The sequence below is a fragment of the Chrysemys picta genome, chromosome 12 (assembly GCF_011386835.1).
Source record: "Chrysemys picta bellii isolate R12L10 chromosome 12, ASM1138683v2, whole genome shotgun sequence".
NCBI lineage: Eukaryota > Metazoa > Chordata > Testudines > Emydidae > Chrysemys > Chrysemys picta.
In genome coordinates this window covers 11710395-11735529 of record NC_088802.1, presented here as the reverse complement: position 1 = coordinate 11735529, position 25135 = coordinate 11710395, and the positions used below count along the sequence as shown (strand labels likewise).

The 25135-nt window shown below is 51.5% G+C and overlaps 1 protein-coding gene and 1 long non-coding RNA gene across 3 annotated transcripts; one reads left to right on the top strand and one right to left on the bottom strand.

Annotated features, from left to right (window-relative positions):
* Window positions 1-1769: 1769 nt before the first annotated feature.
* Window positions 1770-14939, bottom strand: LOC103307125 (uncharacterized). Its single transcript, XR_010592053.1, has 4 exons — window positions 14881-14939; window positions 14671-14733; window positions 4213-10080; window positions 1770-3549 (listed from the first exon to the last, which is right to left on the bottom strand). It is a non-coding gene; the product is annotated as an uncharacterized LOC103307125 (long non-coding RNA).
* Window positions 8170-23530, top strand: LOC135974953 (zinc finger protein RFP-like). Of its 2 annotated transcripts, XM_065564564.1 has the most exons (7): window positions 8170-8586; window positions 10054-10149; window positions 10752-10982; window positions 11629-11651; window positions 12360-12475; window positions 14905-14964; window positions 22263-23530. In XM_065564564.1, exons 1-7 carry the CDS (start codon window positions 8170-8172, stop codon window positions 22964-22966), a joined length of 1647 nt encoding a protein of 548 aa, XP_065420636.1. In that variant the 3' UTR covers window positions 22967-23530. The 2 variants fall into 2 exon arrangements, with proteins under 2 accessions (XP_065420636.1, XP_065420637.1); XM_065564565.1 differs by lacking the exon at window positions 8170-8586 and having other exon boundaries at window positions 9889-10149; window positions 14905-14976.
* The last annotated feature ends 1605 nt before the right edge of the window (window positions 23531-25135 follow it).

The following is a 25135-nucleotide window of genomic DNA, read 5'->3' as shown; positions in this document are numbered from 1 at the left end:
CGTCAGAGGGTGAAATATTGGAACGGCCTTCCGAGGGAAACGGTGGGGGCGACGGACCTGTCTGGTTTTAAGATTAAGTTAGATAAGTTTATGGAGGGAATGGTTTAATGGTAAAACATAGTAGCCAAGGAAAACCAACCAATGGTAGGTAAATAGTATAATGGCCAACAGGGGTCAGACTAGAGACTCTTGCCTACATGCTCGGGGTCTTACTGATCGCCATATTTGGGGTCGGGAAGGAATTTTCCTCCAGGGTAAATTGGCTGAGCCTCTGGAGGTTTTTCGCCTTCCTTCGCAGCATGGGGCAGGGATCACTAGCAGGAGGGTCTCTGCCGATTGAAGTCACTAAAACACAGGATTGGGGACTTCAACGGCGGAGTCCAGGGAAGGGTTTTGCGACCTGCAGCATGCAGGGGGTCAGACCAGATGATCATAATGGTCCCTTCTGACCTTAAAGTCTATGAGTCTACCTCCTCACATGCTTCCAGGAGCTGGGGCTTCATCAAACACACCAAATATTGCAAGACTCATGATAAAATCATGAGAGTTCGTGATTCTGCAGCTGCTTTCCACTGAACCAAAGCAGCATTAGTGTAAATGAGAATCGGGTCTCAAAAACACTGATTCCAACTTAACCAAGCTTTTAGCCTGAGAGTTTATAACGAGGCTTGGAAGGATTAGCTTTTATTCATAAATGTTGGCAACCGTTGCTTTTGCTATCTACACACAGAGCAATGAAAAAATATTTCAATTGATAATGAATGAAAATTACAGATACGCAAAGTAAGAACAAGGCTGTTTGAGAACTTATTTGCCTTTGATTGAAGGAGAGTGACTCTGCACCTTTTGACAGGTAACGTTGACCATCTCTGTTTTCATGGTTATAAAGCTTCAACTTTTTGAATCTACTGACATTAAATCATTGTGGTCTGACTCGCTATTGACGTATCACCCCATAATTTCCCACAACTGTGAAAATTGAAATTGAGAACAATTGGAAGGAAATGCTAAAACCCAGATTTTTGTGCAATTGTGAACATTTAACTCAATAAATATTGGGAAAAAATGCTTAAAACTGGCAGACATATATTTAATCTATCAGTGAATGCTGAGTATCTCTCCTCAGACACACAGACTCTGGGCTTGGCTACACTTGCAGCTGTACAGCGCTGTGAGTTAAACCTGACTTCGTACAGCTGAGTAGGGAAAGCGCTGCAGTCTGTCCACACTGACAGCTGCCCAGCGCACTCTCATGGCCACATTTGCAGCATTTGCTGCGCCATTGGGAGCGGTAGATTATGGGCAGCTATCCCACAGAGCACCTCTTCCCATTCTGGTGCCGTGGGTTGTGGGAAGGGGGTGTGGGTGCGGGGCATTCTGGGTCCTGTTCCAACGCCCCGTGATGCATCGCTTCGCATCCCAGAAATCCCTTTGTTTCTGTCCACCTTTCGCACCATCTTTCAACGGTTTCTGTGCAGCATGATCTGTCTGCGGGAAATAGAGCCCGAACTGGTGAGGCGTATGCTGACTTATCTCATCAGCACGTTACGTTTGGCTGTCGAACTATTCCTTAAGATCCAAAGTGACAGTGAGAGTGAGGGTGAGGAGTCCGACGATCCTATCGAGCCGCGTAACACGTACGACATGAAATTGCTTGTGGCATTCACGGACATGCTCAGCACCATGGAATGCCGCTTTTGGGCTCGGGAAACAAGCACCGAGTGGTGGGATCACATCGTCATGGAAGTCTGGGATGACGAGCATTGGCTGCAGAACTTTCGGATGAGAAAAGCGACTTTAATGGGACTGTGTGAGGAGCTCGCCCCCACCCTGCAGTGCAAGGACACGAGATTGAGAGCTGCCCTGCCAGTGGAGAAGCGGGTGACTATTGCAATTTGGAAGCTGGCAACTCCAGACTGCTACCGGTCGGTCGCAAACCAGTTTGGAGTGGGAAAGTCGACCGTTGGAATCGTGTTGATGCAAGTTTGCAGGGCCATTAATCGCATTGACTCTGGATAACGTGCAGGACATAGTGGATGGCTTTGCACAAATGGGGTTCCCTAATTGTGGAGGGGCAATAGATGGGACGCACATTCCTATTCTGGCACCACCCCACCTAGCATCCGAGTACGTTAATCAGAAGGGGTACTTCTCTATGGTTCTCCAGGCGCTTGTGGATCACCGTGGGCGTTTCATTGACATTAACACAGGCTGGCCCGGAAAGGTCCATGACGCACGCATTTTTTGGAACACTTGGCTGTTCAGGAAGATGCAGGCCGGGACTTTTTTCCCAGAGCGGAAGATCACAGTAGGGGAAGTTGAAATGCCCATTGTGATCCTTGGAGATCCCACTTACCCGTTAATGCCATGGCTCATGAAACCATACATAGGGAGTCTTGACAGCAGCAAGGAACGGTTCAACTACAGGCTGAGCCGGTGCCGAATGACTGTGGAGTGTGCCTTTGGCCGTTTAAAGGGCCGCTGGCAATCTCTGTATGGGAAGCTGGACTTGTCTGAAAACAGCATCCCCGCGGTTATAGCCGCGTGCTGTACCCTCCATAATATTTGTGAAGGGAAGGATGAAAGCTTCACTCAGGCATGGACCTCCGAGGTTCAACACCTGGAGGCTGAATTTGCACAGCCAGAGAGCAGGGCTATTACAGGGGCCCAGTGCAGGGCTGCAAGGATTAGGGATGCCTTGAGGGAGCAATTTGAGGCTGAAAACCAGCAGTGATATCTGGTGCCCTGCACGGGAGTGAAGTGCAGTAGTTCCAAGCTTTAGGAATCAGTGGTTGCTAAGCAGACAAGCAGACTTGCAGTGCCTGTTTATTTCCTGGGCTAAGGAGTCTTTTACTTTACGCAATAATAAAGAATGTTTTCAAAGCCAAAAGATCCATTTCTTGAAAAGAAAATGTATTTATTGAAAAGAAACACAACTGCTAGGAATCAGAAAGGGCAAGGGGGTGACGGGGGTGAAGTGGGGAACAGTTCAATCACAGATCCGCGTATGTCCTATCTGGTGTGCTGTACAGTGAGTGCTGCACTTCAGAATAGCTATATTGCATGCTCATGGGGGTTGAGTACACAGGGTAAGGGTCGTAGTTTTCAGGGCTGAGTGGTGAAGATACTGGTGTTGGAGGCAGCTGGTGGTGTGAAGAACACGGAAGTTGGGGAAAGTGGGTTGGAAGTGACAGTGGGGCACAACGGATAGAGTTTTGGGACAAGGGCTGGGGGGGGGGGGGGGCGTTTGCGTTTCCAGTACTGCTCCTTCTGCGTGGCTACGAGCTCCTGGATAGCGTCTGCTTGGCGCTCCAGGATGCTTATGAGCCGATCCATGCTTTGCTGCCAGTGCTCCGTGCTCTGCCGCCGGTGCGCTGCGTTTTCCTGGCGGATCCTGCTTTCTCTCTCCCTCTTTCTCATTCTCTTTAATAGATTGCCGCATGACTTCTTGCAGCATGTCTTCTTTGCTTTTTCGCGGTCTCTTCCTGAGTCTTTGCAGTCTCTGAGCAGGCGATAAGAGGGACGGCGGAGGTCTCAAGGTTGATGCAGCTGTATAGGCAAAATGCAACATTTAACAGAGGCAACATTGTTTATACCAGACAGAGTAATGATTCCCCCGCACTTAAGGAGCATAAAACACACAGGGTCACACAAGAGCATAATTTTCCCATCCCAAACAGAGCACACATATCCCACGGGAACCTCAAAATGGTGAGTAAGGGGGACTGATTGTTTCAGGGCTGGGCTGCACTGTCCTCTGGGTTTCTGTGCCTTGGGGAGAGCCAACAGCTTCAGGGGGCACCTAGACTGAACACTGTCCAAACATTTTCCACAGGAGTTCGTCCTGGACGATATCTCGCTGCTGAGGGTGACCTGGGAAGCAAGGGAGGGTCTTCTACTGCAATGCGGCTTCTGCCCTGGCCCATATGCAGCTTGCCTGTATGCAGCAATGGTCCCCCCGCCCCTCGCGGCACAGTGGCGCGGACACGTTAGCCTGGCTGGGACAAGGACCACGGTGGCTCTCCTGATAAACCTCCGCAAGCGCATTGCACACGTTCTGGATGAGACATTCGAGGAGATTACCGAGGCCGATTACCGCGATGTGATAAACCACATCAATGCACTATTCCGCATCTAGGCATGCATGCCTAACCCTCCTCTCCCAAAGAGCCTGCACTGAAAAAATTCCTTCCCGAAAAAATAAACGCTTACTGGGAACCTGCTCTTCTGTATGTTCTCCACCAAGTACCGGCCGCTGTGACTGGCTACCTTCCTCCTGGCTCGAGAAGAGCTCCTGGCTGCATGGCTCCAGGGATTCCAGGGTGTCTCCATCCGGCCCAACACCCTCACTCCCGTTTTCCTCCTCCTCCTCCTCCTCCCCGCCCCCCCCACACCGGCTCTGAAGTGTCCATGGTGGTGCTCGGAGTAGAGGTGGGCTTAACCCCAAGTATCGCATCCAGCTCTTTGTAGAATCGGCAGGTCATGGGGGGAGCACCCGAGCGGCCGTTTGCGTCGTGGGCTTTGTGGTAGGTGCTCTGCAGCTCCTTCACCTTAATCCTGCACTGCAGGGCGTCCCGGTCATGGCCCCTTTCCATCATGTCCTTTGATACCTTCCTGAAGGTATCATAATTTCTATGGCTGGAGCACAGCTGGGACTGGACAGCTTCCTCCCCTCAAACACTGATGAGGTCCAGCAACTCGCCATTGCTCCATGCTGGGGCTCGCTTGGCGTGTGGAGGCATGGTCACCTGGAAAGATTCGCTGATAGCACTCCACGCCATGCCAGGCTGAGCAAACAGGAAGGGGATTTTTGAAATTCCTGGGGAATGTAAAGGCTCATCACGTGGTTGGTTACCTGAGGCCAGGGCAGTAGAGTTTGAACTGATGACCAGAGTGGCTAGAACAGGCATTGTGGGATACTGCCAAATTCTTCTGGAGGCCAGTCCCAGTGCATTGGGCGGCCACACTGGTGCTGCAGCGCTGCAGCGGCAGCGCAATACTCGCTATTCCTCTCGAGGAGGTGGAGTACATGCAGCGATGCAACCACGGAAATGCAGCGCTGCAAATGCCTTGCCAGTGTGGATGGGGAGTTAGTTACAGCGCTGGGGGTGGCTTTACAGCGCTGTAACTCGCAAGTGTAGCCAAGGCCTCTGCTCCTTCAAGGGCATCACCCTAGCATACTTCAGTTACATTATATTCACTCATTACCATATATTTTATGAAACCATATAGACTGCACAATGTCACAGGTTGTATGTATTTGATTCCATTTAACAATTGCAAAGTTCTTGGTGCAGGCTTGTAGCAGTGGTAGAAGAAACTGCAGGCTCAAATCAAGTCTCTGGAGTACATCCACAGCTTTGGATGGGTCATTCAGTCCTTGCTTCAGAGCTTCAGTTTCTAGCAAAGTTCCTCCAGATGTCAGAAGCAGGATTGAAGACCAAAATGAAGGGGTTTCCAGGGCCTTTTATATCCTCTGCCTTGTGGAAGGACACCCCTTTGTTCTTACTGTGGAAAATCACAGCAGCAAGACGGAGTTTGGAGTCACATGGGCAAGTCACAGATCCATGCATGACTCAGTTTGCAGGGAGAGCAGCCATTGCTCACATGCTACCTTGAACATTTCCAGGAAGGCTCTTCAGATGTGGATTGGAGTCTCCCAGGTCCATGGTCAGCTAAGTGTTTCTTGATTGGGCACTTACTCAGAATAGTCCTTTCTCAAGAAGCTGACCAAATACTTCACTGTTGCTACTTAGAATCAAATACATTGAGAAACAAGCAGCTAGCCAATATTCATAACTTCCAATACAAAAATGATACACACATATAGACAGCATAATCATAACCAGCAAAATACAACCTTTTCATAGACACCTGACTTGACCTTCTTTGTACAATATTTGGTGCAACTATAGGACCTTGGTTGCAACAATGATCTATACGGTCAGAGTTCATTTCAATAACATCACAATGGGCAAATCAGTAAGGCCTAAATTTAAAACAGTGGGCTAAATCTGTGTGTCTTGATTTACCTCTTCAAAATACAGGACTCCACGGCACGTGTTCCATCTGCATTCGCAGCTGCAGCCGGAGTCAGTGGGCACTGTGGGTCCCCAGCCCCTTGGAGAACCAGCCCCTAAGCACTTAGGTCAGTACTCAAATTTGAATCCTACATCAAAAAACATTCTTGACATTTGGACCCAGCCCATCATTGTGCTCTGGCTCCTGTGCCAGCTAGCACGGCTGTTTGTGCCTCCTCCCCAGCAGCTGCAGGCACAGGGAGTGCTCCTGGGAGGGGCGGGAGGGAGTGGGTTGGGGCACAGACAGGCTGGAGGAGGAAGGGACGGAAAGAGATAGAGGGGTGCGGCCAGGGTGAAGCTGCACCTCATTTACTCTGCACCTTGGCAAAGCCCCTGAGGACCATTAAACCAGGGATGCAGCTCTGGCTGGAGCTCAGGACTTGCCCAGCTGCTGCTAAGGTCTGCATTAGCCCTTGAAGCCTCTGAATAGGGGGCCTATTGAACCATCCCCCTCCCTGCCTCAGTTTACCCATCTGCTCGATGTTTGTACATCTGTTTGCATTACAGTCTAAGGAGAACGAGACCCCCATGGTGCTGAGCTCTGAGCAGACACTGAGCAAATAGACCCGGAAAGCTTACGATTCAGTGTCCTGATCCTGAAAAGTCTCAGTGTCCCAGTGATGCCAAAGGGACCAAAATGGGTAAAATTACAGCCACCATTTACTGAGAAAAGGGTCGAGTACAAAAATGCCCCCCCAGCTGTGTAACTGAATGTCTCTAAGTAACCAGCTGCACATGGTACATCCGACAGCCAGCGGAGAGAAATTACAGGTACTATATGTACCATTCCAGTCTTTTTCCTTCTGTAAACCTGTACCAAAGCACTGAATCTGCTCTGCTCTGCAATGCTGAGTGAAGACCCAGGTACCTGAGACAGCAGCAGGGGAAAGGTGTTTGAACGATGCCTGCAAATCTCAAGCTGCGCGGAGACCAGCAAAAGATCAGCACTTCACTCCGCTGAGCTGCAACGTCTCTATTAACCACGTTGTTAAACTGCTGCAACAATGGACCTGGGTAACTAGCTGCATCCACAGCAGCATCTCTGCACAGCACAGCTCCCCCGCCACAGCTGAATTCCCTCTCCTTGTCCCCGATGGCGGCTTCCCAGACTGCCCCAGGCCTTCTCAGTCTGTCCCCACATCCCTCCTGCAGCCGCAATGGGCAAGTGGCCTGAGAGGTCTCTGTTTATCCCACACCAAGTACACTGCAGGCCTCTAGTTCGAGCTCCCCACACACTCGCTGCCCTCAGCCATTGGGCCCCAGCCCTCACCTGGGGGACAGGAGCTTGGTCTCCCTGCAGTCCCTGGTCTCTCTGCTGGGACTGACAAACAGGGAGGAAATGGGGGCAGGGCTTGCTGGGTGTGGTTGTGTTACAGGGTCACCTGCCCCACTAGGGCCCAGGCTGAGCTCCCAGCACATTCCACAGGCCCCTGAGCCGCCATCAGATGGACTTTCAGCCTCGGTCCCTATGCGGGTGGGGGAGGCACTGGGTTATAGCCCGGGGGGAGCTGCTGGGGAAGGGGGAAGATTTAGCTGTTCACAGACAATTTTAACACTTATAAAGCTTCAACTTTTTGAATCTCAGTGTCTAGTGTCATTAAATAGTTCTGGTCTGACCAAAATATTGTCTGATCCCCCCACAATTTCCCACAACTGTGAAAATTTTAATTGAAATGATACGCTTAAAATCTAGATTCTTGTACAACTTTGAAAGTTTAAATCAATGAATATAAAAAGTGCTTAAAATAAACATTGTCTGTCAAATTATATATTATAAAAAAATTCTGCAGGCTCATCCTCGCAGGAGGATGCCTCAGTGACCCTCCACACCAGCACAGGGGCTGATTGCAGGACCAGAGCCCTTTCAGGTTTTAATTACAGGCTAATTTCACTGAAAGTTTCCTGTCACGGGTGTGACTGTACATTTTTTCACTAAAGCCTCCAGGGGTGAAATTGGTTGGGTCCTTCCTGCTCAGCAAACAGCATGAGTCATTTTCAGGCAAGGAAACACCCCCTTGCTGCTGCAGGCGGGGCATAGTGTGAATTCAGGAAATTGAAACTAACCCTGTTCCACTGTCCAGAGGGAGCCATGGCTGCAGAGAACCCCGTGGAAAGTCTCCGTGAGGAAGCTACATGTCCCGTCTGTCTGGAGTATTTCACAGAACCTGTGAGTCTGGAGTGTGGGCACAATTTCTGCCGAGCCTGCATCAGCCAGTGCTGGGAGGGATCCGATACAGCCGCCTCCTGCCCTCAGTGCAGAGAAACTGTGCAACAGAGAAACCTCAGGCCCAACAGGCAGCTGGCAAACATGGTAGAAATCGCCAAGCGGCTGAGTTTACAGGTAGCAAAGGGAGCAGGAGCGGACGGGGTGTGTGGGGAACACCAGGAGGCTCTGAAACTGTTCTGTGAAGAGGATCAAACCCCCATCTGTGTGGTGTGCGACAGATCCCGGGCTCACCGCGCTCACACGGTGGTTCCCATACAGGAAGCTGCCCAGGAGTACAAGGTAGGGAATTGCTGTCAGAGTTAAATGATTAACTTTTGGGTTTTAATTTCAGCCTAATTTCACTGAGAGTTACCTGTCACAGGTGTGAGTCATCATTCAGCTCTGTAAAGTCTTCATTGTATGGGGAGATGCAGTAGCAAAATTAATGGTCTGGCAGTATGGCAACAGAGGCAAAATATCAAGACTTGAAAGCAGGAGCTACCCCATCCCTTTCCTGATGCCCCCTGCAAAGCTCCACTCACTCCATACCCCCCTCTCTCCGTTACTCGCTCTCCCCCACCCTCACTCACTTTCACTGGTCTGGGGCAGGGATTTGTGTAGGGATGCAGGCTCTGGGCTCAGCTTGGGGCAAGGGGTTGAGGTGCAGGAGGGGCTGAGTGGTGCAAGCTCTGGGAGGGAGCTTGGGTGCAGGAGGGGGCTCTGGGCTGGTGCAGGGGGTTGGGGTTCAGGAGGTGGTATGGGGTGTTGGGTGCAGGATGGGGTAATGGGTGTTGGCTCCAGCTGGGTGGCACTAATTTACCTCAGGTGGCTCCCAGTCATTGGTGCAGCAGGGATAAGGCAGGCGAGCCTGCCCTGGCCCTACACCACTCCCGGAAGGGGCCAATGCACCCCTGTGGCCCCTGAAGGAGGGATGTGGCTCCGTGCACTGCCCCTCTCTGCAGGGATCGCTCCCGCAGCTCCCATTGGCCACAGTTCCCCATTCCCAGCCAATGGGAAATGCGGGGGTGGTGCTGCAGGCAGGAGACTCATACAGAGAACCCTGCCCTCACCCCAGGCTGCATGGGAATGCTGGCCACTTCTGGGAGTGCCATATGCCTGAGGCAGGCAGGGAGCCAGCCTCAGCAGCAACGGCAACCCCGCTGTGCTGCCGGAGATCACAATCAACTGGGAGAGTCTCCAGGATCGACTAGTCAATCGCAATCGACCAGTAGACGACCACTGGTCTAGCTAGACAAAAGGTGGGAAGGGAAACTGAGGCACAAAGTGGGGCAGCGAGTTTCCCACAGTCACTCAGCATGTCAGTGACAGAGCTTAGCAGAGAACCCAGATCTCCCCAGACCCAGTCCAAGACCCGAACCACTTTGCCATGCTGCCATCTTAGCATCAGCCCCGGCCAGGGATGAAGTGTGTCCATTAGGAGGATGCCTTGATAAAGGTCCCAGGCCCAGCAGGGAGAGGAGGTTTCTCACTGGGATTGTGAACTTCTGTGTTGCTCCATGAAGGATTAAACTCAGATGCTGCCGGCCTGCACTAGAGGTCACTGGGCTAAACACTGAACCTGAATTGGTAACAAGTCAGAATATGACATGCTCCCAGTCTCCATTAATGAGGTTTCATCTCCTTTGTGGTCCTGATGTCACAAAGCGATTAGAACCAGTCATCTTGGGTTTCAATTGGAAAAACACCCACTTCCAAGAACCTCTCAAGTATTCAGATGAAACCTCCAAATCATTTCTGTTTCTTCAGGAAAGAATCCAGGCCCATTTGAAGACACTGAGGGAAGAGAGAGAAAAGCTGCTGGGATTCAAAGCGACTAGAGAGGGGAATAGCCGAGAGTATCTGGTAGGTGCCTGTTGTTATGAACCAGCAGGGACGGGCAGTGGGAGGTCTGTTTGGAGGCAGACTCCTGTGTGGCCTTGGTGAACATGGGCTTGTGTGTGTTTCTCCATCATCATGGATTGCTGGGTTAGATTCGTGTGTAGACAAGCCCTAAGCTTCCATTGCAGTTGATGAGTTAATGTCTAGCCCTTGTGTCTTTCACAGAAATCCTCCCCAAGTGAACTGAATGTCCCTGTGAAGTGCTGTCCCCCGTGTCTGGTCATTTTGTGCATTTTTTAAATGTGTGTTTCTTTTAACTCCCCTGGTGTCTCTGTCAGTGTAGTGCTGAGTCCTGCCTCCTGCTGCTCTGGGTCTGAACTTCCAGATACCATAAATAACAGAAGATGCTGACAATGACAGGCATGGAAACATCCCTTTCAGAGCGATACAGGGGCCAAAGGGGAAGGTGTGAGAGAATCCCCTGCCTAGTACACACAGGATACAGTCAAATGTCAGAAATCTTTTGATTTTCAAAGAAATTCAGCCTCCTGCACACTCAGCTCTCCATGAAAGGACCCCGGGCTCCATCCATGTCCCTGACCAGCCCTTGCCCTATTTTCATACAGAAACAAACACAAACCGAGAGGCAGAAGATTGTGTCTGAATTTCAGCAACTGCGGCAGTTCCTGGAGGAACAAGAGCGACTCCTGCTGGCCCAGCTGGACATGCTGGATGAGGAGATTGTGAAGATACAGAATGAAAATGTCAGTAAACTCTCCGAGCAGATTTCCCATCTCAGTGAGCTGATCAGTGAGCTGGAGGGGAAGTGTCAGAAGCCAGCAAGTGAATTCCTGCAGGTGAGACTGAGTGAGAAACACAGGTGGGTGCTGCAAGGCAGCCAGCTCCCCCCCTCAGTGCCGGCTGCCGGCTGCCCTGCCGATCAACTCCTCCCCCTCCCTCCAGCGCCACCTGCGTATTTGCGATCAGCTGTTCGACTGGGTGCAGCAGATGCTGGGATGGAGGGGGAGGACTGGGGAGGGAGTGTGCCCACAAGAGGAGGTGGGGAAGAGGCAGGGTGGGGGTGGAGTAGGAGCGAGAAGAGTTGGGCTGGGGTGTGGCATTGGGGGAAGGTTTGGAGTGGGGGTGGGGGGTGGGGTTGAGCACCCCCAGGGACAATTGGAAACCAACATCAATCATTAGAAACATGCCAGATCCCCACACAGGGAAGGGAGGGCTCCTGAATCATAAGCACTGGAGTCCAGCAGTCAGAGATCTCAGTGTAACTCAGCGTGTGCATTGCTGACATGTGAATAACTATTATTCCATGCAGAGTCACAGACACAGAGATAGGGGAGATGGAAAAGCCCCATTAGCTCAGGGAATCCATGGCCCTGGGGCCAGGGCAGGGCCTCGCTTCCCCATACTTCTTAAGTCCCTTCCCTGGAATCCCCTGTGTGTGTGTCAGAGGGGACTGAAATTCTTTTCCCTCTCTCTCTCCTCTAGGACATCAGAAGCACCTTGAGCAGGTAGGTGACTCTCTCTCACTCTCCCTCACACTTCACAAAGCTAAAGAGCTTGGTGATGTTAGCACCTCATCTCCCCAGATCTCTGAAGCAAAATGTGTGGGAAAATGTGTTGGATATGAATCTCTGATCAACTTCATCCTGGGGTGCTCACTCTTCTACAGATGACTCTGGAATTAGCTATTCAATGGCAAAGACTGACCTCAAGTATTTCATAGAGATATCACATCCCTAGGGGACTGGTGGCCTCAGGACTATGAGGATGGACCTGTCACTGCTGGGGCACTGGTCACCATTCAGGCCAGGGCAGCAGCGATCAAGAGTCTTCCCCACCTGAGGACTGTTTGGAGACCTGTGTGGAATGAGCTGTGGAGGGGGGAGTTGGTGTCTCAGTCTAGTTCCTAGAGGGCAGATTTCTACAGCACTTCACCTGGGAACCTCCTGTCCCTGAGAGCATGGAGGCCAAGGAGTGAATTGGCCACAGAGACACAATTCCCCTTTTGTCCCCAGAGCTGATCTCTCCAGACCAGAGTTGAAGAGTATTAATGAGTCCTTTGAAGGGAAAGTTGTATGGCCATGGGCTGTGTCGCACCTGCTCTGAGGCTGGGGGAAGTGGAATTCTAACTCCAGGCCCATTAGAGCAGCGACTCACTAGCCAGAACTTATGAGTCACACAATGAAATATAATGACGTGAAATTGTTTCTCTCCAGGTTTGAGAAGGAGCAGTGCCAGCAGCGAGAGGAGATTTCTCCTGAACTGGAAGAGCGAGTCAGCGGTTTCTCCCAGAAAAATATTGCACTATTGGAGGCTCTGAGGAAGTTCAAAGGTACCTAGAAGGGATCTAGGAATGGAAATTGGGACGAGCCTCTGTGACTGTGGGAAGAGAATGGTGCTGGTCAATTGGTTCACACTTAGATGATGCTTCCATTTAATTGTTGGGTGAGAATGCCAGACACTTGGGGTCCAAGTCACTCAGATTGATTAATTGAAACCTTTATTTCTACCAAAAGCCTGCCTTGCCATGACCATTACCCTTAAAGTAAGAAATGACTCATAGTAAAAAATGACTCAAAGACTAAGGCCAGAAGGAGCCATCATGATCATCTAGTCTGATGTCCTGCACACTGCAGACTACAGAATCTCATGCACCCACTCCCGCAACTGACCCCTAACCTCTGGTTGAGTTACTGACGTCCTCAAATCATGATTTAAAGCAGGGATCGGCAACCTTTGGATGTGCTGGCTGCCGCTTCCCGCAGCCCCCGTTGGCCTGGAACGGCAAACCACTTCTGGTGTGAGCTGCGATGCGCCGAACCCACAGATGTGGAGGGTAAACAAACTGGCCCTAACAGGTCGCGTCCCAAAGGTTGCCAATCCCTGATTTAAAAACTTCAAGTGTAACAGGTTGCACACTCGCTGGCACAGCGCCTCCTGCTGGTCAGTCTGGGAATTAGCTTTTCAGCTCCAGAGCGCCCCCTTCTGGCCGGTGTCTCTCCTGCCTCAGGCCCCCCATGTCCCTCCTGGACCCCGGTGCCCCTTACCTTGGGGTTCTGCCACAGCAGTACTCCCACACTCTGGGTCTCCCCTCCCAATCCTCTATAGCCACCTTGCCTCAGTGGCTACTGCCAGTCATCATCTAGCCCCCGCTCCCTGGGGCAGTCTGCAGACGCCACTCTGCATTGGCAAGGGGGTTGGACGTGCTGCTTTTCTAGCCCCACATGCCTCCCTGCAGCCCTAGTACCATCCCTGGCCCTTAGCAAGGCCTCAGCCTGGGGACTTGCCAGGCCAGATCTCCCCAGTTCTGCCTGCCCTTCCCCAGCACTGCTCTGTCTATGCTACCCTGTGCTCCCAGGGCCAGCTGTGGCCTAATTGAATGTGGCCCCTGCTGTAGCTGCCTCCCCAATCAGCCGACCTCAGCTGCTTTTCACCTTTTAACTCCTTTTATCCCAGGAGTGGGGTAACTGCTCCACTACACAAGTTACAGAGAATCCACCATTGACACTAGTTTAAATCTGCCACTGACCCATGCCCCACGCTGCAGAGGAAGGCCAAAAAAAAAATACCAGGCTCTCTGTCAATCTGACTGGGGGGGAAATTCCTTCCCGACCCCAAATACGTTGGTCAGTTGGATACCGAGCATTCTGGCAAGACCCGACAGCCAGACACATGGCAAAGAACTCTCTATAGCTCAGAGCCCTCCCCGTCTACTGCCCCATCACCAGCCATGGGGCACATTTCTCAAAGGCGGATCCAGCCCATCACTGAGCTCGGGTCCCGTTTGCAGCTAGTCTGGGCCAAATGGGCCGTAAGGAAGAAGAAAGCCCCTCCCCCACACTGAGGGATCCCTCTAGCAAAGGAGCCTCTTGTGCCTCCTTCCCGTCAGCTGCAGGCACAAGGTGTGTTCCTGAGAGGGCTGGGAATGGGGTGGGGGTCATGGCGGGTGGAAGAGGGAGGGGATGGACGAGGGACAGAGGGATGTGGACAGGGTAAAGCTGGGCCTCTGACACTCTGCACACTGGGCAAGACACACGGGGGCCATTGTCATCGGGATGTAACTCTGGTTGGCTTCAGAACTTCCTCAGCCTGTGCCAAGGTCTGCACCAGCCCCTGCAGCCACTGAACAGTGGAGTCACAAATGGCCCCTCCCCTCTCTCCTTTCGCCGGTACAGGGGTGAATCTGGCCCATGCAGCCAACCTTCCCCTGCTTCAATTCCCACATGGATAAAATGAATTTATTAGTATTCCTATTTCTGCCTATGGAGGACGAGGGCCCCTTCATGCTGCTCGCTGTAGAGACACTGAGTAAACAGACCCAACAGCTCACAATTAGAGCCAGGATTTCAGAAACTCTCAACATCCCATTATTATCAAAGGGACCCAAGTGGGTAAAGTTACTTTTATGCCAAAGACTTTGCAGGCTCTGGGTCTAGGATACAACAAAAGGCAGCAAATGAATGAGACAAGCCAACCAGGGTCTGGAGGGTGGGAGGGGATGATGAGGGAAAAGTAAATCTCACTTACAGATTGTGTGTCTTGGGATAGTTGTGAGGCTGCAAGGATGCTGGTTCCATTGCTGAGAGATGCCTGATTGAGAGGGGAAATAGGTTTCAGACCTTTTTATATTAAATACGTGAGTGTGTCTCTGGGCCTCTCTGTCTGTTTCTCTGTCATAGTTATAAAACAGTTTCAGAGTGGGGACACTGTTATAAATATGAAAGTCTGAAATCTCACCTCTCTTATCATTTCTGCCTCCAGACACTCTGCCGTCTGAATTGGAGAGAAAAAGGGGAGAATCATTTGGAGCACACAGACAGGGTGAGTTTGCAGGTGAAGATTGCCTTTAAATTATGAGAAAATTCCAGTGAAAACATTTCATGACATTGTAGCTAAAGTTACCAACCAAACTGACAGCGACCATGACACACACAGCCCTAAAAATAACACATTAAACAGTAAGGAGATCCAGGGACCCATGTCCCCCCAACACACACACTTTTAAAAGTGGGATGACCAGGACACTTTTTAACATGGGCATAGTTTGGGGGCAGGGGGCCACATTGCCCCCCACACACTGCAAGCCATGGGTAGGTGTGAAGCATCACTGGCAGTGTCTGTGTTTCGGTTAGGTCAGCTGATCAGCTCCTCTCTGTGTAGCACAGGCCGTGCCTGTGGCATCAAACTCTTCCTGGTGCTGGCCTCTCTCAGTGGCCCCACCCCAGCTCCTCGTTGCCCCCCACACACGCACACTGCAAGTCTCAGGTAGGCATGGAGCGTCGCAAGCAAGCAGTGGCTCTGCTTTGGATGGCGCAACTGATCAGCTCCTCCCTCTTCGCAGCCCTGGCCCCTCTCAGTGGCCCCACCCCTGCTCCTCTTTCCCTGTGGCCCTGGCCAGGCCAGAAGCCAGAGCCGGGGTGCCACCCAGGGAGCCCAGGCTGCACTGGGGAGCTCTGGACCCTCCACCTGCCCAGGGTGGCATACCCCAGGGATCGGGGACATGGGCCGGCAGCTGCTCTCAGAGCCCCCCAGACCCATGTCCAGAGTAGGTGGAGTGTCAGGGGCTCTCCATAACAGGCAAATCTCCAAGCCTGGCCGGGAAGCAGGGCCTTGGTCAGGGCCAGAGAAGGGGCGGGGCCACACAAAAAGTCCTGACATCAACTTTAGTGCTGAGTTCATGTCCATTCTGATGAACAGAAACATTCTTAACTGAGTCGCACCTGAACAGAGCTCTCTGACACATTCCTCTGCTTTACCCCGGTGCAGGGAGTCTCCCCATCGCTCTTCTCCAACATCCTGCCTTTAGGGCTGGGCTCTCCCATTGGAGCAGCTCACTGCTTCCTGGATTGGGGAGATGCTCTTCCTGTGATGCCAGCAGCTACTCCCTTCTCTCTGGGCTGGGGATGGGACTACCCCACCCAATGCCACTGTGACAGTGTACCCCATAAGGCTTTATGGGGAGGGGGTGCTTATTAATGTATGTATGACATAACTGGAATATGTTTTGTGCTGCCTGTGCCATGTAACATATCTCCGTAAGGGTTGTGATCTACTATATCTATTCATCCTATTTGTACGTATATATCATTTTCTACTCGAGCTTAAGAATATGGGCTGTATGCTTGCCTGATTTCTAAGTAAGCTTTGTGAGGCATTTGGTCAGCTTCTTTAGGAAGGAATTTGCCAGGTTAAGTACCTGATCAGGAGACGCTTAGGGAACAATGCATCTTGGAATGCTCCAATCCACATGAGAAGTCTTCCTGGAGACATGCAAGATGCCATGTGGACAATGCAAAGACTGAGTCATGCAGGGGCATGTGACTTGCCCAGGTGACTCCAAAACTCCATCTTGGAGCTGGGCTTTGCAGAGGAGGGAGGTCTCCACCCACAAGAGAGAGTCTACTTAAACCTGTGGGAGACCCCTCCATTTTGTCTTCAGCTGGCTAAAGAAGGAGCCTCTCCACCCCCCAGGATACTTGAAGGAGACTGAAACAAAGGACAGTAACTGCAGGGGGTGTGAGTGATTGCTGGACCCAGGCTAAAAGGAGATTAGCCTGTAAAAGGGAGCACTCTGGAACTGGTGAGGAAATTATCTGTATTCAGTTTGATTAGGCATAGATCTGCGCATTTTATTTTATTTTGCTTGGTGACTTACTTTGTTCTGTCTGTTACTACTTTGAACCACTTAAATCCTACTGTCTGTATTTAATAAAATCACTTTCTATTTAGTAATTCACTCAGAGTATGTATTAATACCTGGGGGAGCAAACAACTGTGCATATCTCTCTATCAGTGTTATAGAGGGCGAACAATTTATGAGTTTGCCCTGCATAAGCTTTATACAGGGTAAAACAGATGTATTTGGGTTTAGACCCCATTGGGAGTTGAGCATCTGAGTGCTAAAGACAAGCACACTTCTGTACGCTGTTTTCAGGTAACTTGCAGCTTTGGAACAAGTGATTCAGACCCTGGATCTGTGTCTGGAGCCAAACAGGAGTGTCTGGCTCAGCAAGACAGGGTGCTGGAGTCCTGAGCTGGCAGGGAAAACAGAAGCAGGGGTAGTCTTTGCACATCGGGTGGCAGCTCCCAAGGGGGTTTCTGTGATCCAACCCGTCACAGTGGCGTAGTCGGCAGGATCTGTGCACAGCTGATTGCTTTGAGATACTGGTAGTGATTTTAAGTGAGTTTTAAGTGTGGTGGCTGGAGAACAGACAAAGTGGTTACTGGTTTGTTATTTTCTGTTTGCTTATTTCGGGCAAGGGAAGTAGGGACAGAAAAGGAAGCTCTCTGTTAACTAAGAATCCCCTGAACTGAGTGCATCTCAGTTTCAGTGAACTGCAGAGGGGTTGTGGCCCAGCACAAGAAAGCAGGACAATGAGTACTAGTGATCTCAGTTCCAGTGAACTGCAGAGTGGTTGTAGCCCAGCACGAGAAAGCAGGACAATGAGTACCAGTGACGCTGCTATTAAACTAAAGCTGGCCAGGTTGGAAGCAAAAGAGAGAGAAAGTGAACATAAGAGACGGCTGGAACTAAGACAATTAGAAATTAGTGCCATGGAGGCAGAACATGCAAGGGAAGAGGCTGCCCACAAGAGAGCTATGGAGGTCGAGGCAGCGAGGGCGGAGGCAGAGGCAGCGAGAGAGGCAGCGAGAGAGGCAGCTGCCCACGAGAGGGCTATGGAGGCCCAGAGGGAGGCCCGGAAGCATGAACTGGCTATTATGGAGGCAAAGAGACGAAACCCTCCCCCTGCTGGCTCCACTTCCCCAAAAATCCACAAATGGGAGCGGCTATGTCCACAGTATGATGAGTCCAGCGATATCGCCGAATATTTCATCACCTTTGAGAGACTGTGCACCCTCCATGCCATCCCTGAGGATCAGAAGATGACCACATTGATAGCAAAATTGACTGGCAGAGCTCTGGACATATTCAATAAGATGCCTATTGATGATGCTTCAAACTATGGTAAATTTAAGGAACTGGTTTTGAAACAGTTTCAGGTTACACCTGAAACCTACAGGGTTAAATTCAGGAGCCTTAAGAGGGGATCTGGATTAAGTAATGTGGCTTATGCCAATGAAATGAGAGATTTGGTAGATAAATGGGTGCGGGGGAGAGGCATTACCAGCTTTGAAGGGATGTGTGATCTAGTTACTCAGGAACATTTCCTGAATATGTGCAGTGATGAGGTAAAACAGTATTTGTGGGACAAAAAGGTAAATGCAGTGGGTGAATTAGCTGAGTATGCTGACTCTTATGAACAAGCCCAAGCTGCAATCAAACACAAACCACTGGTAGAAGGGTATAAGGTTGGGGGAAAGCAGAATCACCGTTTTACCCCTGGGTCTGGGAAAAAAGAGGCTGGGCGGTCACCTCCCCATTCCCCTGGTACTTGACCCAAATTTCCTGTGCAAGCAGAGGAGCCCAAGAGGTGCTATCATTGTAAGTCCACTGAACACCTGAGGAATAAGTGTCCCTTACTGAGTGAAGCTGCGGCTTCTCAGAGCCAGGCTGTGGCCTCTTTCCACACAGGGTTTGTAAAGCTTGCTTCCACACAACCAAGCAATGAGCATATGCATGCTGTTAAATTGAATGGTCAGATGCTTCTTGGATTAAGGGACACGGGTGCTGAGATTTCTGTGGTCAGGAGGGACCTAATCCAGGAGAAGGATCTGTTGCCAGGTAAAATGGCAGAATTAGAGCTGGTCGGGGGTTACAAAGTCCTTGCACCTTTAGCTAAAGTACACATGCAAACTCGGGATTTGCAGGCTGAGCTGACTGTTGCAACGGTGGCAAACAATTTTGCACCATTTCTACTGGGGAATGATTTCTTTAGTGTGGCAGAATCGGTCCCAGGGTTGGTTAGCAGTGAGAAGGAATCTTGTGCTAAAAGCCCCAAAGGGGGGGGTGAAGTCACACGGACTGCTGGGGGAATAGGAGAATGTCTCTTAGGTTCCTCTGCAGCAGTAAAGGATGCAGCTTCGGGGGCAGGGCTGGTTGTGGCCAGTTCCTGTAGCCCTGGGGCTCAAGGGAAGTTCCAGAGGGAGGAGCTGGATGAAGCCAGCTCCTGTCCCGTAATCATCTCCCCTGGGGAGGGGGATGTACCACCTTGTAGCAAGGAGGCCACCACAGCTGCTGACTGCCAGGAAGTTGCAGGTCAGCAGGGGGCTGGGCCTGCCCTGGGGTGCACAGAGGCGTGTGTCCCAAAGGTGGAAGTTGGGGTCCTGGGGACCGCTGTGGTGGGAACAGGCCCCAAGGACTCTATAGCTGAGTGCCAGCCCAACCCGAGTGGAAGGGGAGGGATTTTGCTGGCCAGCGAGAGGTCTGTCATAGCTGGTAGCTGTGAGTCCACAGCTGGGGCAGGATCACCTTCCCTTTCAGGGGACACAAGAGTGTCGGACCCAGAGGGGAGATCAAAGAGGGAAGCCCAGATGGAAGGTCAGGGGGGGCCAGAGAGTCCACCCACCTTTTGTGGGGAGGGGCTTTCCCAGGAGGAGGGTGAAAAGTCTGTATTCGAAATGCCAGCCCCCTCTCCTGTGGATCAGGTTTTAAGGGAAACCTGGGGGTCAGGTCTCCAGGATGAGGGGGTCTATCCAGCTGACCCATGGGAAACAGAAAGTGGGGTGCCCAAAGGGGTCCAGAGCACCCCAGGGAAAGCTGCTGTTCTTGCTACACTTGCAAGAGATAAAACTCTCTCTCCAAGACAGGGGGGGGGAAATCTCTTCATGGGAGGAACTTCACAAGGGAGTGGGGCCCAGCCCAGAGAAACTCCAAAGGGAGGGGCCGAGGACAAGTATGGTTGTAGTACACCCTTTCCTGGCCAAAGACCCAAGCACATGCCCGAACTAGAAGTCTTCCCCAAAGAGGCAGAGGAATCTGCATCAGAGGGTCTACCAGAGGGCACAGAGAACTGGGAAAATGCAATAGATGCTAAACAAGTCAAATTGAGTGAACGAAGCCTGTCCACTGTAGATTTGCTGTTAACCTTGTGTCTTTTGCTAATTCACCTATGGGATAAAACAAAAGAATTCACACTAGTGGTAAACCCTTTAAAGATGTGGAACATATTTGATTTGTGGAATAAGCTGTTATACATGCTGGGGATGGTGAAAGGACAGCCCCACCAGCGTGTTACTTTACAGCCCATACCTGTAAAAAGCAGCAAAAGCATAACAGGCCTATGCTGCTGTGTAGAAGGGGAAACTGAGGCACACCGCCTCATGGCATTGGTGGCTAAATGCCAAGATACCTCCACGTTAATGAGTATTTCTGCCTGCATTCTGTTAGCAATACTACATCCCTACCTGTTTGCAAGCATCTGGGGACCAGGGACCCCAAAACGGGCTAGAACCCCCAGGAGTGACACCATATGGTTTCAAGGTACTGAAAGGAAGTGTGACCAGAAACAAACAGAAATTTTACAGGTACTGCCTCCGCCATGGACAGTGTCCAAGTCTCTGGCAGTAAGTTCAGGGGGAGGGTGTGACAGTGTACCCCATAAGGCTTTATGGGGAGGGGGTGCTTATTAATGTATGTATGACATAACTGGAATATGTTTTGTGCTGCCTGTGCCATGTAACATATCTCCGTAAGGGTTGTGATCTACTATATCTATTCATCCTATTTGTACGTATATATCATTTTCTACTCGAGCTTAAGAATATGGGCTGTATGCTTGCCTGATTTCTAAGTAAGCTTTGTGAGGCATTTGGTCAGCTTCTTTAGGAAGGAATTTGCCAGGTTAAGTACCTGATCAGGAGACGCTTAGGGAACAATGCATCTTGGAATGCTCCAATCCACATGAGAAGTCTTCCTGGAGACATGCAAGATGCCATGTGGACAATGCAAAGACTGAGTCATGCAGGGGCATGTGACTTGCCCAGGTGACTCCAAAACTCCATCTTGGAGCTGGGCTTTGCAGAGGAGGGAGGTCTCCACCCACAAGAGAGAGTCTACTTAAACCTGTGGGAGACCCCTCCATTTTGTCTTCAGCTGGCTAAAGAAGGAGCCTCTCCACCCCCCAGGATACTTGAAGGAGACTGAAACAAAGGACAGTAACTGCAGGGGGTGTGAGTGATTGCTGGACCCAGGCTAAAAGGAGATTAGCCTGTAAAAGGGAGCACTCTGGAACTGGTGAGGAAATTATCTGTATTCAGTTTGATTAGGCATAGATCTGCGCATTTTATTTTATTTTGCTTGGTGACTTACTTTGTTCTGTCTGTTACTACTTTGAACCACTTAAATCCTACTGTCTGTATTTAATAAAATCACTTTCTATTTAGTAATTCACTCAGAGTATGTATTAATACCTGGGGGAGCAAACAACTGTGCATATCTCTCTATCAGTGTTATAGAGGGCGAACAATTTATGAGTTTGCCCTGCATAAGCTTTATACAGGGTAAAACAGATTTATTTGGGTTTAGACCCCATTGGGAGTTGAGCATCTGAGTGCTAAAGACAAGCACACTTCTGTACGCTGTTTTCAGGTAACTTGCAGCTTTGGAACAAGTGATTCAGACCCTGGATCTGTGTCTGGAGCCAAACAGGAGTGTCTGGCTCAGCAAGACAGGGTGCTGGAGTCCTGAGCTGGCAGGGAAAACAGAAGCAGGGGTAGTCTTTGCACATCGGGTGGCAGCTCCCAAGGGGGTTTCTGTGATCCAACCCGTCACAGCCACCTCCTACTCTCTGGTCTTAAGTGGCTCTTCCCCATTGCTGCACCTTCCTCTCTGTTCCCTGGCCTGGGAGTGGCGGCTGCATTAGGGGAGGGAGCTTCCCCCTGGGGTTTAAAGCTGGTACCTGCCACTTCTGCTCCCTCAATAAAAGCTTCTGACACCTTCCTGGCTGTGTCTCTACCACTGGGAATGGGGCAGCATCAGTAGCGGGATCTGGGAGTTGAAGCCTCTGTGATAAATGGGAAACTAATGAAGTGGGACCCGTTACAAACACTGCGGAGCTGCTGTGACATCTCTGCTCAGACTTAGGTGCCGAGCACAGAGGCAGCTCCCTGGGATCCAGGCCTGTTCCAGCCAGAATCGTGCTGCTGGGGAGTGTGAGAAATGGTTCCAGCCTCCTGCAGGGCTGAGCTCTGCCCCTAACGCTCTGATTCTCTCTCCCCAGTGAATGTGACTCTGGATCCAGACACGGCTCATCCCCAACTCGTCCTGTCTGAGGATAGGAAAAGTGTGAAATGTGGAAACATACGACAGCGACTGCCCAACAACCCTGAGAGATTTGACACTGAGCCCTGTGTGCTGGGCTGTGAGGGATTCACCTCAGGGAGACATTGCTGGGAGGTGGAGGTGGGGGATGGGGATCTCTGGGCTGTGGGGGTGGCCAGAGGGTCTGTGAGGAGGAAGGGACAGATCAGCCTTAGCCCTGAGGGGGGGATCTGGGCTGTGGAGTGGTGCTGGGGGGGTCGGTTCCGGGCTCTCACCTCCCCTGTGACCCGCCTGCCCCTGAGCCGGTTCCCCAGCAGGATCCGGGTTTGTCTGGACTGTGACCGGGGGCAGGTGACATTTATTGATGCTGGTGACGAGGCCCCGATCTTCACTTTCCCGCCGGGCTCCATCCCTGGGGAGAGAATCCGACCCTGGTTCTGGGTGTGGGGGGGGATCTCGGCTCAGACTCTGTCCCTGAGACACAGCAGAGGGGGGAACTGGAAATCAGCCTCTCTACTCTCACACACCCCAGTCTCTATGACCGTGGAGGACTCCCATCTACCCAGCCCCTGGCTCCTCATCTCTATGGCCTCTGGAAGCTCCTCCCCCTCCCTCTCTGCAGCCCTGGGACTGCAGGAGGAGCAGAAGGGCCCTAAGGGGTAGATGTGGGGGCTGGGCAGGGAGTAGAACTAACAACCAGGCAGGGGACAGGCAGAGGTGGGGCCTGGGGAGGGACAAAGGATGAATGGATCAGGGTTTGGGGGGTTGGGGAGAAGCAGCAGCTGCAGGGAGTGTTTTGTACAGATCTGTGTCCTTAGATCTCATTGGTGTCTCCCCGCCCGGGATCAACAAGAGGGGAAGGGATAAGATCAGGGAAAGAATAGAGCAGCCAAGGGGGATGATCTGTGACAGGGAGGAGAGACACAGGAAAATAAACAGGGATGGGAAGTGAGGGCTAGAACAATAATGAATAGATAAGGAGAGTATGAAAGGAAAGGGAATGTGAGTGGGACGGAGAGATTTATTACGTGTCACTGAAAGTGAGACTTTATCTCATTAATTCACTATATTAATTCCTGGTCATTGGTGCTATTTTATTGCCATAAAGAAAACTGTTCTCAGTACCTGGGGATCTCCTTGCCATGCTGCAATTATTAAAGCTCCTTCTTAGCTCCTTTTACTTTACTACTTTCCAGCTACTTACTGTAAATAAACCATTACAAACAATTCTTCTTGTTTGTTCCACTTTAATGTTCCAGCTACAGGTGCTGGGGGCAGCATCATGGGATTTGCTTCTGACTGGGTTGTGTCCCCCCAGCTCCCACAGGGAATGTTGCGCCTCTAGGAAGAGAGTTTGCATTTTCCAGTGTGATGTGTCACTCTCCAGCCTGTGCTCTGTCTCTGTCCTGTGCACACCCATGTCAATCAGGAATTGCTCAGCTGTGCTCTGCGGAGAGGTGACTGGTTACACAGGGTGTAATCCATGAAGGGACTCGGGTGTTGCAATGCTGAGCATCACAGTGAGTAATTTTTAGGCAGCGAGAAAATCACAGGAACAGCAGCAGCACTGTGACCCTCACAGCTGAGTCAGGGGCGTAAACTCCCTAGACAGTGCATGATCGACACAGGCACCTTACAATGAGATTCACAAAAGCCACCTCAGTAGGCGGGGAGCCATGTCAGCTAGCCAATGGGAGATGCCGACAAGGGGGGAAGGGGTGTCCTAAACCACACCCCTCTCATGAATAGGTGCCTAAATCTGGGCTGCAGTGGGGTGTGTGTCTCTGCTTAGCAACCCACAAACAGGAACCAACCACCTGACATCCGGGGCCCCCAGTCGCAGCTGCTGCCAGTGCCTGGTAGTGGTGGCAGCAGCTGGGAGCCCCAGGCCCTTTGAAAATGCCCCAGCAGGCTGCAGGGCTCCTAGATGTACGCGCTGGATGGGTGCAGTGGCAAATTAGGGGAAGGAAAAGCCCCAGACCCCGGCAGGAGCCACACTGGGTGGGGTGGGGGGAAAGGAGAAGCCCTGGACCTAAGTTCCCTCTAAGCTATTCCCCTTCCCTGGCCCCCACCACGCCTAGCCCCAACCTGCCCTGGCTGGGGAACAGATGCCTGCAGCCAGGCCGCTGGAGATGCTGCGACCATGATTTTAATACACTGTAATTCATGGTAATGTAATGATGTAGTTCTTCTTTGAGTGATTGCTCCTGTGTATTCCACAGTAGGTGTGCATGCTCCCACATGCACGGGTGCCGGAAGTGTTTCCCTTAGCAGTACCATACTCCAGGTCTGCTGTAGCCCTTCTTCTCGACCTTGGTGGGACCGTTGGTAGATCGTCCTTCAATTGTTAGAGTGGGCTCAGGGCATGACCCGTGCCCCAGGCTTCAAGTCATGCAACTCCTGTCGCCGTTCTATGCCCAGGAGCGACCCTCACACTGAGTGTCTTCGCTCCCTGGGTGAGACTCACATTAGTGACCGTTGCAAGATCTGTAGGTCGTTCAAGCGAAGGACCACACATTAGTGACCGTTGCAAGATCTGTAGGTCGTTCAAGCGAAGGACCAAGAAGGAGAGAGACTTTAGACTCAGAGCTCTCCTGATGGAGTCGGCGCTGACCCCGACGCCGGTATGCAGATCGGACTCCGTGCCGGCCGCCACGTCATCGGTACATAGCGAGGCCCCTTCGACTAGTTGGCACCACTCTCCCTCCAAAAAGCAAGGGAAGGGACTGGCCTCGTAACGATGCTGCAGCAAGGATAAGGGGGAGGCTGGTCCCGCGCTGGGCAGCCCTCGATCCCCCCGTGCTCAAAAGCTCCAACTCACATGGAGCGGAG